This window comes from Mirounga leonina, unplaced genomic scaffold (genome assembly GCF_011800145.1).
Source record: "Mirounga leonina isolate KUSES-001 unplaced genomic scaffold, KU_Mleo_1.0 Mir_195, whole genome shotgun sequence".
Classification (NCBI taxonomy): Eukaryota; Metazoa; Chordata; class Mammalia; order Carnivora; family Phocidae; genus Mirounga; species Mirounga leonina.
Window position 1 is genome coordinate 11,169,526 of NW_023270490.1, and position 15,039 is coordinate 11,184,564.

General features: G+C 54.6%; 1 protein-coding gene across 1 annotated transcript; it reads left to right on the top strand.

Annotated features, from left to right (window-relative positions):
* Window positions 1-74: 74 nt before the first annotated feature.
* Window positions 75-13,723, top strand: MTG2 (mitochondrial ribosome associated GTPase 2). Its single transcript, XM_035025520.1, has 7 exons — window positions 75-98; window positions 7,831-8,010; window positions 9,514-9,661; window positions 10,268-10,383; window positions 10,911-11,129; window positions 11,374-11,512; window positions 12,200-13,723. The coding sequence occupies exons 2-7, from the start codon at window positions 7,837-7,839 to the stop codon at window positions 12,571-12,573; spliced, it is 1,170 nt and encodes a 389-aa protein (XP_034881411.1). The 5' UTR covers window positions 75-98; window positions 7,831-7,836; the 3' UTR covers window positions 12,574-13,723.
* Window positions 13,724-15,039: the final 1,316 nt, after the last annotated feature.

Sequence of the window (15,039 nt, forward strand, 5' to 3'; positions counted from 1 at the left end):
GTTACCCGGCCCGGGCCCAACCGCGTGGGCGGGGCTCGGCCGCGTCTTCCGCTCTCGCGCTCCGGGCAGGCCCCGGAAGTGACGTACCTTCCGGCTTGGTGAGTGCGGGCGCGGGCGCCGCGGCTGGGGCGTGCGGGAGGGCTTCGGGCCCGCGGGGGGCGAGGCCGGGGGCGCGGCCCTGTGAGCGCAGCGGGTGGGCTGGGCGCGGGCGCGCCCGGGGCTCCGGCGCAGGTGGCGGGCGGCGGCGTGGAGCCTCGCGCGCCGTGTGGAGGCGCCGGCGCGCGCGTCCTGAGGGGCCCTTCGGTCACGGAGAGCAAGTCTTGTGTCCGGCGGCGACGCGGCCCGGGGCCCCTGACGGTCCCCGCGGCCTGTGCTCCGGCCGCGTCTCGCGGGCACCTCCTGCGGCGCGGAAGGCCGGCTCTGCAGGTGCAGGCGCGCCGCGGGCGGGCCCGCTGGAGCGGAGTGCGGCGATCCGCCCGACCCTCCGAGCCCCGCGGCGACCCGCCGGACCCGCCGCGGGCGCTGCGCTCCGGCCCGGGTCGTCGGCCGGGCGCTCCGAAGTGGGGGCTCGGAAAAAGGGGAAGGGTCAGGCGGGGGACGGCACCGTCCCAGGCCGACGGCACTGCTTAGGAGGGAAGACGCAGGCCCGCAACGGATCGGCGCTTTCACCGGGGGCTGGTGACGGTGGGGCTGCTCGCGCCCCTGCGGAGGGGACGGTGCGGTGCGCGCGGTTCCTCCGCTGCGGGGACCTCCGAGCGGCCTCCGGCTCCTGCCTCCGGGGGTGGCCGGAGGGTGGTTCTCCGGGGCAGGCTCTTGCGCCCCGGCAGGGTGGAGGGCGGTCTGCGGAAGCAAACACATCCCCGCGCCCGGGCTGTTGGAAGGAAGAGATTTTACGATTTCTGTAGGAGAGGTTCCTGGCAGATCGTAACCTGTGGACCAGGGTGGAGCGTGACACTTCATAGAACAAAGAAATACCGTCTAAAGTGGAGCCCCGGCCCTGTGCTGAGTGCCTTTCCAGCACTTTTATTCATTATCACTGTTTATTTACTTGTAAGTAGGTGTACACACCCAGCGTGGAGCCCGTTGCGGGGCTTGAACTCACAACCCCGAGATCAAGAATCGGATGCTTGGGGCGCCTGGGTGGCTCAGTCGTTAAACATTTGCCTTCGGCTCAGGTCATGGTCCCGGGGTCCTGGGATCGAGCCCCGCATCGGGCTCCTTGCTCGGCGGGAAGCTTGCCTCTCCCCCCTCCACTCCTCCTGCCTGTGCTCCTCTCAATGTGTCTCTCTCTGTCAAATAAATAAATAAAATCTTTAAAAAAAAAAAAAGAATCGGATGCTTAACCAGCCGAGCCCCCCAGGTGCCCGCTTTCCAGCATTTTGTAAAGCCCCATCCTGTAACTGTGAAGTCCGCCGGACCCTGGACCCTGGGCTTTCACGACACTCTCTGGCCTTTGTATCTGCTGAACGGGCCCGGTAGACGGATGCTCCCAGGAGGAATTCGAGCTCACTTTTCTGAGTTTACGGTATAGACCAGCGCTGTCCAATAGGACTTTCTGCAGTAGTGGCATGTCACGTCCAGTGTGGGGCCCACTGGCCGCATGTGACTGTGAGCACTTGAAACCGGGCTTGTGTAACTGAGGGACAGGATTTTTACATTTTCACATTTTTAATGAATTTAAACTTAACCACGTGTGGCTAGGGGCTGCCGCACAGGGCAGAGCAGGTATGGCATTAGAAGGAAGACAGACCAAACTGTGAATCAAAGTCAAGCTTGTTTACTTGTAGCGGGGAGGGCCCTGTCACTCCGCCCTGCCTTCAGCCGGCTTTTCCACACACACAGAAGGGTGGGAAGAAGGAAGCACTCCCAGCTGGCAGGATTCAGAGCTCTGGTCTCTAGCTGGCTCTACCGGGGTGACCTGTGCAGTAGACCGTCCTCCGGTTTCGCGACACTGGTGCCCTGTGCCTGGTGTCCACGCGGTTGGGTGGGCAGCGTGGCTCTGCAGCGGGCTGAGCCGTGGGTGTGTTGGTAGCAATGATGGCTGAGTTTACTTGTTTCACACTCCACTCCTGCCGCCTCCCGTCTGATAGCTCAGGCCTCGGGTGAGTCACTTCACCGCCTCACCTGCAGAGTGGGAGAAATATAAGTACTTCCTTTACACAGTTGTTATGAGGACCGGAGGTAACCCCTGAAAAATACTCAGGTCAGCAGCATTTTGCAGGTAATGAGGCAGAGATCTTGAATGTTTATTAAAATTATTTCTAGGTAGCTTTTGTATACGATGCTCCTGACTGTAAACAAGATTGTTTTCTTAATTTCATTTTCTAGTTGTTTGCTGGGAGAGTATAAGAATGCAAGTGATTTTCGTGTATTAACCTTGTAACCTGCAACCTTGGTTAATCCATTTATTAATTTCTGTGGAAACAATCCTATCTTCTGCCTACTTCCCCCCCTTTTTTTTCAATTCTCACCGCAGTGTTTACAAGACCAGGTTGCATAGAACTGGGGAGCATAGCGATCCTTTCTCCATCTCAGGGTAACAGTTCAGTCTCCAGGCAGTGTCAGCCTTCTGTGGATGCCCTGTATCTTTGGAGATGTGCCCGCCCGTTCCTCGTCTGCTGCAGCATCTCATTTTCCTGATAGTGAATGGCTGTTGGCACTTGTCAGACGTGCATGATTGCCCATGGGAGGTGGGGTCGGACCTGCGAGAAAGCCTGTCTTCCAAGAGTCTTCTCCTTGGCCCTGGCATGGCATGGGCTCAGCTGGACACTGTTTTGTGAAGGACTCTTTGCATCTGTATACATCAGGGATATTGGACTGTGATTTTCTTGGTCAGCAATAACAGGTTTGGGTTTGGGATCTCATGAGCCTTATACAGTGAGTTGGGTAGTAACCTCACTTCGTTTTCTGAAGAAGTTTCTGTAAGATTGTTGCTGTTTTTTCCTTCATTGCTCTTTAGAATCTACAGGGGAAATAGTGTGAGTCCAGAATCTTCTTTTGGGGAATATGCTCTCATAAGAAGTTTCACTTTTGGGGTGCCTGGGTGGCTCAGTCGTTAAGCATCTGCCTTCGGATCAGGTCATGATCCCAGGGTCCTGGGATCGAGCCCCGCGTCGGGCTCCCTGCTCGGCGGGAAGCCTGCTTCTCCCTCTCCCACTCCCCCTGCTTGTGTTCCCTCTCTTGCTGTCTCTTTCTCTGTCAAATAAATCTTAAAAAAAAAAAAAAAAGTTTCACTTTTTTAGTAGATACAGTGCTATTTAGACTTTCTTTTTGTGTTTATTTGGTAAGTTGTGTTTTTCAAGAAATTTGTCCATTTCACATAAGTTGTTGAATTTGTTGGCAAAACATTTTTCATGGCGTTCTCTTACCCATTTCACATCTGTACGGTTTGTTCTGAAAACCCGTTTTAAATTCGTGACATTGGTGATGTGTGTTCACTATTTTCTTGATCAGTCTGACTCAAGGTTTGTCCGCTCTGTGTATCTTTCCAATGGGTCTTTTCCATCTCTGTTAGCGCTGGGTCCTGTTTATTTCTGCTCTGTATTATTTCCTTCCTTCCGCTTTGCTCTTCGTTTCCTGGTTTCCTGATCTCAGCTCCCTGAGTTTAGGTCTTCCTTCTTTGCTGGTGTGAGCCCTCAGAGCTCCGAGCGTCCCAGGAGCTGTGGTCCTTGTGCTCTCCTTGCTGTGCCATTCAAGATATTCTCTAGTTTCTTGTTTGATGTCAGATTATTCAGAACAGTGTTGTTTAATTTCCATGTAATTGGGGTTTCCTTAGGTTCTTGATCCTTACCGACTGCAGTCCTGTTGTAGTTAGAGGACACACTCTGTGATAACTATCCTCACACCTGGCAATGACTCGTATTTTACACGTATGGGTTCTGTGAATGTCAGGTCCAGACTGTGGGTATGGTTGTTCAGACTTTCTGCATTTTTACTGCTTTCAGTTGTTTGCTTGCTTGGTTTTCAGCTACTTTTTTATCACTTCCTGAGAGAGCGGCACTGAAATCCCTCCTGTCCTTGTGGAATGGTCTGTTTCTCCCATTAATTCTGTCACATTTTGCTTGATGTACTTTGAAGTGCCCGCCGTGCGCGTCTGTAGCTGCTCGGTCTTCCTGATGAGCTGCCGCTGTGTCGCTCTCGCGTGTCTTCCCTCGCCTGGTTCGCTTAGGGTACGCTGCCGTACCGTTCATGTTCTGTTTGTGCCGTCCTTCCAAATCGCTGGCGTGGTTGCCAAGCATCCCCCGTGCCCTGTTCGCTGGCTCTCTGGCTGTCTCTATTGCGTGGCGGTGGCTGCTCTGGAGCTTACAGCGCGCCCGCCCCGCAGCCTGTCCTCACGCGCTGAGCTGAGACCGTGCCACCCCACGGGCCACTGGCCCCCACGCCGTCCCTTTAATCTCCTCCTGATCTTACATGTTCACGTGGAGGACCAATGCCTGCGTTGAAGACCCACCGGGCAATATTATAAATCAGTCTTTCTTGCTATAATCTTACATAATTTAACTCTTGGGGCACCTGGGTGGCTCAGTCGGTTAAGCGTCCAACTCCTGATTTCGGCTCAGGTGCTGATCTCAGGGTCATGGGATTGGGCATCAGGCTCTGCACTCAGCGGGGAGTCTGCTTGAAATTCTCTCTCCCCGTCAGCCCCTCCCCCCGTGCGTGCTCACTCTCTTAAATAAATAAATATTAAAAAAAAATAAGCTCTTGCCAAAAAAACAGGTAGTCCTGTGCATTTACCAGTTCTGTTGCTGTCCTCCATTGCTAAAGATCTGGGTTTCCCTCTGGTGCCATTTTTCTTCACCTGAAGAACTTTCTCGAGCATTTTTTTTTTTTTTAAAGATTTTATTTATTTATTTGACAGAGAGAGACACAGCGAGAGCGGGAACACAAGCAGGGGGAGTGGGAGAGGGAGAAGCAGGCTTCCCGCCAAGCAGGGAGCCCGATGCAGGGCTCGATCCCAGGACCCTGGGATCACGACCTGAGCCGAAAGCAGACGCCTAACGACTGAGCCACCCAGGCACCCCTCTCGAGCATTTCTTGTAGAGCCAGTAGATTGGTGAGCTTGTCGTGTTTCACCTCCCTTCCTGAAGGGTATTCTCCCTGGGTGTGTGATGCTGAGTGCAGGGCTCTTTCAAGAGATTAAAGACAGCATTCCAGGATGGCTTAATGCAATGTGGGATCCTGGATCTGGCTCTGGAAAAGAGAAAGAGATGTTAGTGGGGAGACTGATGAAATTCAAACGCCATCTGGAGTTTAATGAAAGTATCAGAGCTGGTTTTTTAGTTTTGACAAACGTACCCAGATCATGTAAGATGCTGATATTAGGGGAAACTGGATAAGAGGTATATGGGAATATCTTTCACTTTTTTTGTAAATCTAAAGTCATTACCAAATAGGGGCGCCTGGGTGGCTCAGTTGGGTTAGCATCCGACTCTTGGTTTTGGCTCAGGTCATGACCTTGGGGTCTTGAGATCAAGTCCTGTGTCAGGCTCCACGCTGGACATGGCACCTGCTTGGGATTCTCTCCCTCTGCCCCACCCTTGCACACATGCACATGCTTGCACCCGCTGTGCAAAAATAAAAATAAAAATAATAATTCCCTCAAATAAAAATAATAATTCTCTCAAAAATAAAAAAATCATTCCCAAATAAAAGTTTACTTTAAAACAATACGTTTACAGAAAGGTAACAGGAGGGTTTTCCCACAGAGGGGCAGCCAGCATGGCGGTGGGAGGAGAGCACCTGTGTGGAGGAAGGTTTGGCTACTGTGGGGACTGAGCCAATAAACAAACATGTTGAAGATGTTGGAAGCCAGGATTCTGGCAGTCAGAATGGGGTTGTTAAGACAGAGAAAATTAGCATGAATCCTGTGGTGTGGAATTGGGCACATAGGTATGAACTCATGGTTTTTGACAGATGCTGCTCTCTAGCTGTGGGTGGATGGGCGTAGCAGTGACTGTGGGGGTGAATATTGTGTGTGGGTGTGTGTACCTTTGTCTGCTCTCCAGGTCCCCGCTGAGCCTGCGAGCAGCAACACCCCAAGAGGCCGGAGCATGCCCAGCACATAGAGGGGCTTCTGAATCCCATTCTCCACCCAAAGCAACTAGGGCTTCTTGAGTAAAGGCTGATCTCAGGGTCACCTGGGGAGAGTACAAAGTGAGCCCAGAACATTTTGTGTCACGAAGCAGGGAAATGCTCTGAGATTGATGGGCTGCCACTGGCCAAACTGGAGACCACTTGAACATCAAAAATAAGTAACAGAGTGGGGCTCACTGAATAAAGTAAGAACCACAAGCCCATGGGAATGAATAAACGGGAAGCTTAGGGGGAAGGGGGAAACCAGCAGGGACCCCCGAGGGCTGGAGCTCAGAGCATCAGGAAGGGACCAAGGAAACCCAGCTTCTGCAGGGCTGTGGGACATTTTTGTCACGGGAGGGGACATCGGTCAAATGGGGACACAGATGTGCTACAAGACGCCTGGCCTGTGGCCTTGCATGTGTCACGGGCACGAGAGCCAAGGAAAGGCTGAAGAACCTTCCAGGCTAAGGAGGCTGAAGAGCCACGCGGAGGGGCTGTGAGCGTGGCTGGCGGCCTGCTTGCAGAGGTCGCCCGGCTGCTCCGTAGGGGATGCCCTTGGGCGCAGGGAGCACACGTGGGGTGCTCTGGGGTGGGGCGTGGGGAGTCAGGTTGGCAGCTTCCCCGCAGGTGATTCGGGAAGAAGAGAGTCCTTCACCCCGTACTCCCGCTTTTCCATAACTGTGGCTGTTTCCAAACGAGAAGGGCAACTTTTTAGTGCCTTGCTAAGAGAAAAATTCCCACCAAGGATGTGTTTCCCTTCCAGGCGGGGCACAGGATGTGGAGCAGAAACACATGATGGGCTTCTAAGGAAAAAGCAAATTCTGTTTTTTCTCCTGCTGTGTTACATACATGGTGGCTTTATGATGATATTTTAAACATTTATATTCCTACCTGCATATACATTTCATACTTAGAAATGGGAGGAAAGCCTACCTGGTTTCCTTTTATGGGGCACACGTGTGCCCACACAGGGGCATCTGAGAGTGGATGGGTATGAGGCGCTCACAGCAGAGGGAGAAGGGGCTGCCACCCCCCTGGAGGGCCAGGTCCCAGACTGCCTCCCGTCTGCCCTTGGCGCCTGCAGGATGTGTAGCTGTTCCGGGCTGTTGAATGAACAGGTAACAGCGTGAGCAACTCCTAGTTAAGGAGAAGTAGCTCACATTCAGTCAGCACGCACATGGGCAGCCTGTTCATGGGGATTAACTGGCCCTGTCCTCCCAGCCCTGTCCCTTTGACGGACACACAGAGTGGGCCGCACATGGAAGGGTGCCCCCTGGCTCACACTGGGGACGAGGGGCAAAGGGGGCATAACCACCACACTCCATACTCCGTATTCTCACCGCCTTCCAGTGAGACTAGTTTTAAATGGCACAAACTAACCCATTAACATTTGAGTAACTGGGTGTTTTAAGAAATTTTTATTGGAGGCTCAGATTTTCTTGTTAATGTTTTCATCGATCAGATATATTTGAAAAGCCACAGAAGAGCATATCCAGTGATAGAGGAATTTAGCGGTTTTAAGTTCTCTTTACACACATCTTGCGCCCAAGTGACACAGAGGCCGACGAGGGCAGGTGAGCCTTGCTGGCTCGGAGCTGAAAGTGGTGCGTGCCGGAAGGAAGTCCTGGCCATCGGTCCGCTTGTAGGTTTCACAGCCACACCTAGACAGTGCTGTGCACGGGCCCTGTCCTTCAGTTTCTGTTTGACTGCAGGTTTAAACCAAGTGTCTGATTTTGCCAATTTGATTTTTGTTAGGGAGCCATGGTGCCTTCAAGGCTTCTCTCAGTAGGACCGCGGATGGTGCTGGGGGTCGTGGGGCGCCGGACTCGGGTCCGCCTGTGGCCCGCTCCTCCCAGGCTGCTCTCAGCCAGCTGTGCGGACCGCGCCAAGCACCAGGAACCCCCCGGGAAGGAATTGCTCTCCGAGAAAAAACTGGTGAGGTTTCTGACCTTGAAGGACACCTGCCCACATTCCCCCCTCAGAAGGCACAGGGCATTGTTTTGAACAGCATCCTGTTCATTCATTCTGTGTGTGATGAAAGGGGTGGAATGGGATGAGGGCCTGTGTGCGCCGAGCCCCCAGCGCTCGTGAACCCTGCAAAGACCAGGGAGGGCACCGGGGGCTCCAGAGACACCAGCCATGTTCCTTCCCTTCAGCTGGGACGGGCGCATGCACGCTTCTTTATCACTTGCCCACGTGTCTGACGTGGGTGCCAGGTACATTCTTAAGTATGTATGAATATTTCTTAATTTAAAACATCCGGGGAAGGGAGGGCTAGGCCTTTAGTTTCATAGTTCTTTAAGCCTTACCCTGTTTTTGTTCTGTTTATCAAAACCTTGTATTGAAAACATGAATGATCTTTGATTAAATTCAAGAAAATAAGTGTATGTGACCCACTTCACTTTCTCCTAAATGGGGGGGAGGGGTGTCCAGCTAAGCATTATCAGGGCAAACAATGTCTCCCTGTGGGCACCTCACTGCTCACAGTGGCGGTTTTTGCCGGCCACGTGGCTTAACGTTCCATGGGGGTCTTGTCTCTCCCCCAGACAGTAAAAATTCAATCCAAGTTTTCCTCCCCTAGAATGCTCACCAGTTGTGCTTTTCTCCCCATCAGGTTGATGTCGATGAGGTTGGCCTGTAGCAAAATTAGACACTGAGTTTTTGAAATGGTAATTCATGGTTTTTCCATGTGGTGGTGCCAGAGAATCTTAAAGTACTTGTGTATTTAAAAAAAAAAAAAAAAGATCTGCTTATGGAGTAATGGATAGAAATGCAGACGCGCTGGGTCCTGGCAGAGGGGCTGTCCGTGCCCACGCATGCAGCAGGCGGGTGGGCTCCTCGCTAGCGGTCGCACCCCGGCCCCTGAAACCCCAGCGCCTTAGAGAGCTGACCTTGTAGGATGAGCTCAGTTTATTAAATGTGAACCTAGTTAGTCAGTCCTCATTCTGTAGCTACCGTATGCCTCCCTGAGGGGCCCAGAGAGAAACTTCCTCTGAGACCAGGGGTCTGTCTGCATTGCTGTGGTGAACACGGCCCTCTTCGGTCACTTCCTGAGTCGGAAGCCTCATAGCCCACCGAGGACTCCCATTCATTATTGTGTCTTTCCAGGAGCAAAGACCTGGTGTTTCAGTAACGTGTTTCTATTTGAGAAAAGATGGAAAGATGCTTTATTTAAGGAGCGTTTACTGAACAGCTCCTGTTTTCTTTAGGTTGCCTTTCTTATCCAAGCGTGTGTTCCACACTGACCACTTTTCACTTCCAGTTTGTTGACTGACGTTTGCCTACAAATATTAGTGACTTGTGGGTACTCTTTCTTATAGCTGTAGGCGAGATTAGCAATTTAATATCACTAGATACAAAAGGTACATTTCACATGGCTGCTTGGTCCCTGAAAGGACTGCAGGTGGGTAATGACCGGGCTCGCTGTGCTCTCTGCAGAAGAGACATTTTGTGGACCATCGCCGAGTGCTCGTCCGCGGGGGCCGTGGAGGCGACGGGGTGAGCTGCTTCCACAGTGAGCCCCGGAAGGAGTTCGGAGGCCCAGACGGTGGTGACGGAGGCAACGGTGGCCACGTCGTCCTGAGAGGCACGTGCTGCAAGGGGCAGCTGGGGGAGGAGCGCTTGTCTGCTCGCCTTTGGGGCGGGACTTTCCCTCTTCTCATCCTCATGGGAATTTGAATTCAAAAATCGATGGATGGACATCATTTTTATTAAATTATACGGATGTTCACATTTAAATAACGCCCCTAAACCAACTTCATTGGTGGGTTTTGTTAAATTTCAGGAACACAAAGCTCATTTACGCTCAGGGACTCTAGCATTCTAGGCCGGTGTGCAAAGGGCAGGGTCCGTGTTACTCTCCCCATGGGCCCTGGGAGGCTGTTGATCACATTGAACACTTGGGGTGCGAGTGCTAGGTAAACCGGCAAACGTAGTCAACAGTCACAACACGATAAAGTAGAACTGTTGTTACATTGGTGATGGCATTGTGGGTTTGACTTTTTCAGAAATTGTATTTTCTTAAAGAAAATGAGAACTTCGCTTTCTAAAAAATCACATTGCCAGTTGGGTCACTTGTGCCGTGACTTCACGCCACGTTTCCCTGTGCGTTCCCCATGTCCTTAAACGGACAGTGCACAGACAGTTCTGCTTTTCACCCAAGGAGGGTGAAGGTCCTTGCTCTAACTCGCAGCTGACCAGCAAGTCAAGTCGCTGTCCTCGGTGCTGTCGCGGTACCAGGGTTCCCACGGAGAGGCCGGCGGCAGGAAGAACTGCTCCGGGCGCGGTGGTGCCCTCCTCTACATCCGGGTGAGCTGACGGCTGCAGAGCCCACCCCTGCCTGCTTCGCGGGGAGCGGGGGCCCGGCTTGGCCACGCATCCGCCCTCCGTGAAGCAAAGCCCCGGGGTGACACTTGGTGCTCATTTTATCCCGCGTACGTGTATGACCTGTTCAAAAATCATGAAATAATTGTATTTAAAAAGTGGGACCCCAGGGGCCCACTGTTCCTCTGTCCTAACCCTCCCAGGGCATCTCTGGGAGTGGAGACTCTACTTCTCTCAGACTATCCCAAGTGTTTTCCAAATGCTTTCATCCACCCTAATGTTTGAGAAACACTATTTGGAAAAGCCATTTATGCAGTTTGCAGGGAGTGTCACAGCCCCATAAAGTCCCTCTGAAGGCCAGGACCTTTCTCCTGGTGCTTCGTAGCTCTACGAAGGGGGAGCCTGGTGGTGCCCCCTCCCCTCTGCTCCGTGCCCTTCCAAATGCGGATATAAGCTCTGGGTCCACTCCACTCCACGTGTCTGCTCTGCTGTAAGCCCTTTATTATTTTCAGGTTCCCGTGGGCACATTAGTGAAGGAGGGAAGGGAAGTCGTGGCTGACCTATCGTGCCCGGGCAGTGAGTACATCGCTGCTCTGGGCGGGGCAGGAGGAAAAGGTAACCGCTTTTTCCTGGCCAATGATAACCGTGCACCCGTGACTTGCACCCCCGGACAGCCCGGTCAGGAACGCATCCTCTTCCTGGAGCTCAAGACGGTGGCCCACGCTGGGATGGTGGGTATCATCTGGCGGGGGGAGGAAGGAGGTGGCATTTTTAGGGCAGAGCTATAGAAAATCCGGCCCTGATGCCGAAGCGTGCCTCCAGCCTGGATGTGAGCCACAGCTTGGCGGCCCCGTTCCTCCCAGGGAGGCCCCTGTGTGTGCACTTAGGAGCCCACGCTCTCATGCGTCCCTGCTCCCTGACCTCGGCCAGGCCCAGGCGCTCCGAGGTGGCAAGGTGTGTTTACCTTTCCTCCAGGTTGGGTTCCCCAATGCAGGGAAGTCCTCGCTTCTCCGGGCCATTTCGAACGCGAGACCTGCTGTGGCTTCCTACCCGTTCACCACCTTAAAGCCCCACGTGGGGATTGTTCACTGTGAGGACCACCAGCAAATAGCAGGTAGAACTTCCATGATTCTCTCCAAAGTTGTCCTGAGATGGCGTCAGAATAGGAATTATGTAACTGTTGAAGAGCTTCCCACCCAAAATGGAGCGTTGTAGTTCTGTATGAAAATTAGGTTCTAGACTCGCTTCCCACCCCATCCCCAGGCCTCTCTTGGCTGGGTTCAGGAACCGTCAGTTTCAAACCAGAGGAGGTCCTGCCTCCTCTGGTCCTCTCCCGCTCCCGGCCTCCGTCCTGGAGACGACATGTGACTTGAAAAGCTTCCCTGTACCATTTTGAGAGAAGAAAACTTTTTCCCAGAAGATAATGTACCCATTAAAAATAGTAAGCCTGCTGCTGATGCTACTCTCATAGCGCTTTATATTTGCAAAGTACTCTGTAATAATTTCCATCAGTTAAGCCAGTTCTTAAGTTTACAGGAAACCACTTTCCCCTTTCCTGAACCATTTTTAAAGCCAGAGGCCAGCCTGTGTTAAATATTCCTTATTAGGCCGGCCGGCCAGCAAGCCTGTCACCCACATCCTTCAGAGCCTCTGCCAAGCTGAGGGCAGAAGTGCCTGGGCTGGCGGGTGGCCTGACGGCGTCCCTTTCAAGGTGCTCCTTGCGAGCCTCGAAGCTCGGCACTCGGGGCCCACAGGGAGCCAGGCCTGCCCTCCCAGCCCCTCCGCTCTGTCTCCCCTGCAGTGGCCGACATCCCAGGCATCATCCGGGGTGCGCACCAGAACCGGGGCCTGGGGAGCACCTTCCTCAGGCACATCGAACGCTGCCGTTTCCTCTTGTTCGTCGTGGATCTTTCGGAGCCGGAACCGTGGACTCAGGTGGAGGACCTGAAGTTCGAGCTGGAGAAGTACGAAGCCGGCCTGTCCAAGCGACCCCATGTGGTCGTGGCGAATAAGATCGACCTCCCTCAGGCCAGAGCCGCTCTGCCCCAGCTGCAGGCCCGCCTGGGCCGGAGCGTCGTCGCCCTGTCGGCCACAACCCGGGAGAACTTGGAGGAGCTGCTGCTGCGCCTGCAGGAGCTCCACGGCCGGCACGTGGCCCCCGAGCTCAGGTGGTAGCGGCCAGGCTGCCCCCCGAGGATGACCGACTCGGAACGTCACCGGCTCTGGGCGGAGATGAGAAAGTAGCCTGGAAGAATTGGCGGTGTTGCTGCTTTGCCTTCTGCCGTCCCTGGCGCTCACCCCCCAGCACCCGGGCCAGGACCTCGGGCCAGGACCTTGGACGTGCGTGCCTCTCGGCGGCCTGCTCCCCAGGGCCTCCCGCACCCGCCAGTGTACTAACAGGCTGAGCTGGGCTCCCCACCCTTCATCAGCGCTCCTGATGGGCAAGGACCCCGCGGCCATCAGATGCAGCTGAGCCACCCGACTTGGGTGAGCCAAATCCGAACCTGCACATGGGACCCTGAGCAGGAGGCATAGACTCAGGATCCCTGACACTGTCACCTCCAGAGCTAGCCATGGTCCCGTCCTACGGAGGGGACATGAGGGTGTGGGGACAGGTAGCGTTCACAGCCACAAGGCTCTTCTCAAATGCCCCCGTCGGAGAAATGCAGTAGGGGCGACACCTCCCCTGTTGTTTGCTTCACGACTGAATGCACCCAATATCCGACCCGGGGCCGCGCACTTTCTGACTCCCAGCAGCTGCGGCTTATTAACTGAGGGCACAGACTTGTGCCCCCACATAAGGTCTGAGGCTTCGGACATGTCCCCAGGGGCCCTTAAGGGATGAAGTGGTTGGGGACCAGGGGTGATCAGGGGAAGGGGCCCTGGGCCCTTTGTGGATTCGCCCTGGGGCCCTAGCCGCTGGCTGCCGCGGTGCTGGGGGCTGGGCCTGCCTCAGACAGTAAGCTTGAGCCTGAGCTTTCAGGAGCAATTCTGTTTTGATCTACCGTCAAATCTGCAACTAGAACAAGAGTCCTTTGCCTGAAGCTTTATTTTAATGTCTTATAATTTCCAAGGTCCTTGTGTTTTGGAAACCAGAGATGGGTTTTGCAATCTCTTTGCTCTCTCTGGGGCCACCACAAAGGATTCCATAGAACCGTGTTAATTATTGTGGCCTTTCATCTCCGGCTGGGCCCGCGCCAGTGGCTGGTGCTGTGTGCAGGGGCGACACTGGGGGCCGCCCTGCGTCTGTCCTGCATTCGCCTGTGCCCCCGGCAGCCTCAGGACCTGACCCAGCAGAGGCGCTGGTAAATATTTCTGGAATGAACAAAGGAGCAGTGTCTGATGTGTACACGTTAAGTTTCTTTCAGTAAAAAGTGCGTGGTTGGCGGGAAGACTGAGCGGCGGAGGCCCAGGTGCTGCCCCTCCTCCCATCCCAGCCCCATCAGGGCCACTGCTTCCAGCCGTGTCCCCAGGTGCCACCCGGGCCTCCACGCTGTTCAGCCCTTGCTTCATGCATCAGTTTGGGGCACCACCTGTTGACACCACCCCGTGGATCAGGGACTCTGCTCTCTCGCCACCACGCCGGTCATCAGGGACCCACACGTCAGGCTGGCAGAGCAGGTGTCCAGCCCCTCGCCTTTCTTGGAGCTGACCTCTACCCTGGTCTACTTGCCTCGTTTTCTCTCCACCCCTGGATATTTGTTTCTGTCCCAACATCTGTCCCTCCCTATCGGTTCCATCTTGCAGACACTCCAGCTCTGGTGGGCATTTCCTCCCCTGTGCCCTCCAGTCTCCCATGCCCACGTGGCCCGTGCAGGCTTCCCCCCAGTGTCTCCCCCTTGCTTTACCTCCCTGTCAAGGCGGCTGTCACCTGGTTCCTCATGGCCTTTCTGGAAGCAGATCTGAGGATGGGGGCCTGAGCTGCAGGATGGAGCATTTCCCACATTCCCCCATTTTTAGCCCTAAGGCCTGGCACCCCCATTTCCAGAGCTCCTGCATCCACTTGCTCCAGAGAACAAGCCTCCAGGCTCCTGCACAGCTCCTGAGGGTGCAGGGGGTGCCTGGGGTGCCTTTACCAGCCCTGCCCTCAGCCCTGTCCCCACCCCACCCTAGAGGTTGGCCCTGGCCTGCTGGCCTCCCTTTGTCTTTGTAGAGGCTCAGCCCCTCCTTGTGCCTTTCCTAGCGTGCTGGTAGGGCTCCTGGTAGGAGCAGATGGACACCCCTGTTTCCCAGTGCAGTCAAGCCCTGGGAAAACGGGCGCGCTGCCCACCCTGAGCTGGAAACCGAATGCGGAAAGCACGTGTCAATATGGCAGCAAGCAGAAGGCCAGACGACACGGTTATGTGACCGCAGAGGACCCCAGCTCTGCTGCCCGGCCTGCCATGTCTTGTGAGAGTTGGGGTCTGTCCCTGCCGTCAGCCTGGGCTGACCTGCAGAATGTGGGGACTGGGCCCCCTCGACCCCACCAGGGCCCTGCATGTGACCAAGCCCCAGCTGGTGTGCTGGCGGGCAATGGGCGCCACTGAGGCAAAAACAAGCCACCCACAGCGCCTATCCACGGGTCTGAGCCACACGCTGGCTGCTTCTCGCTGGGAATGTGGAGTGCTTGTGGGAGGGAGTGCGCACTGGTGTGTCGCTTAG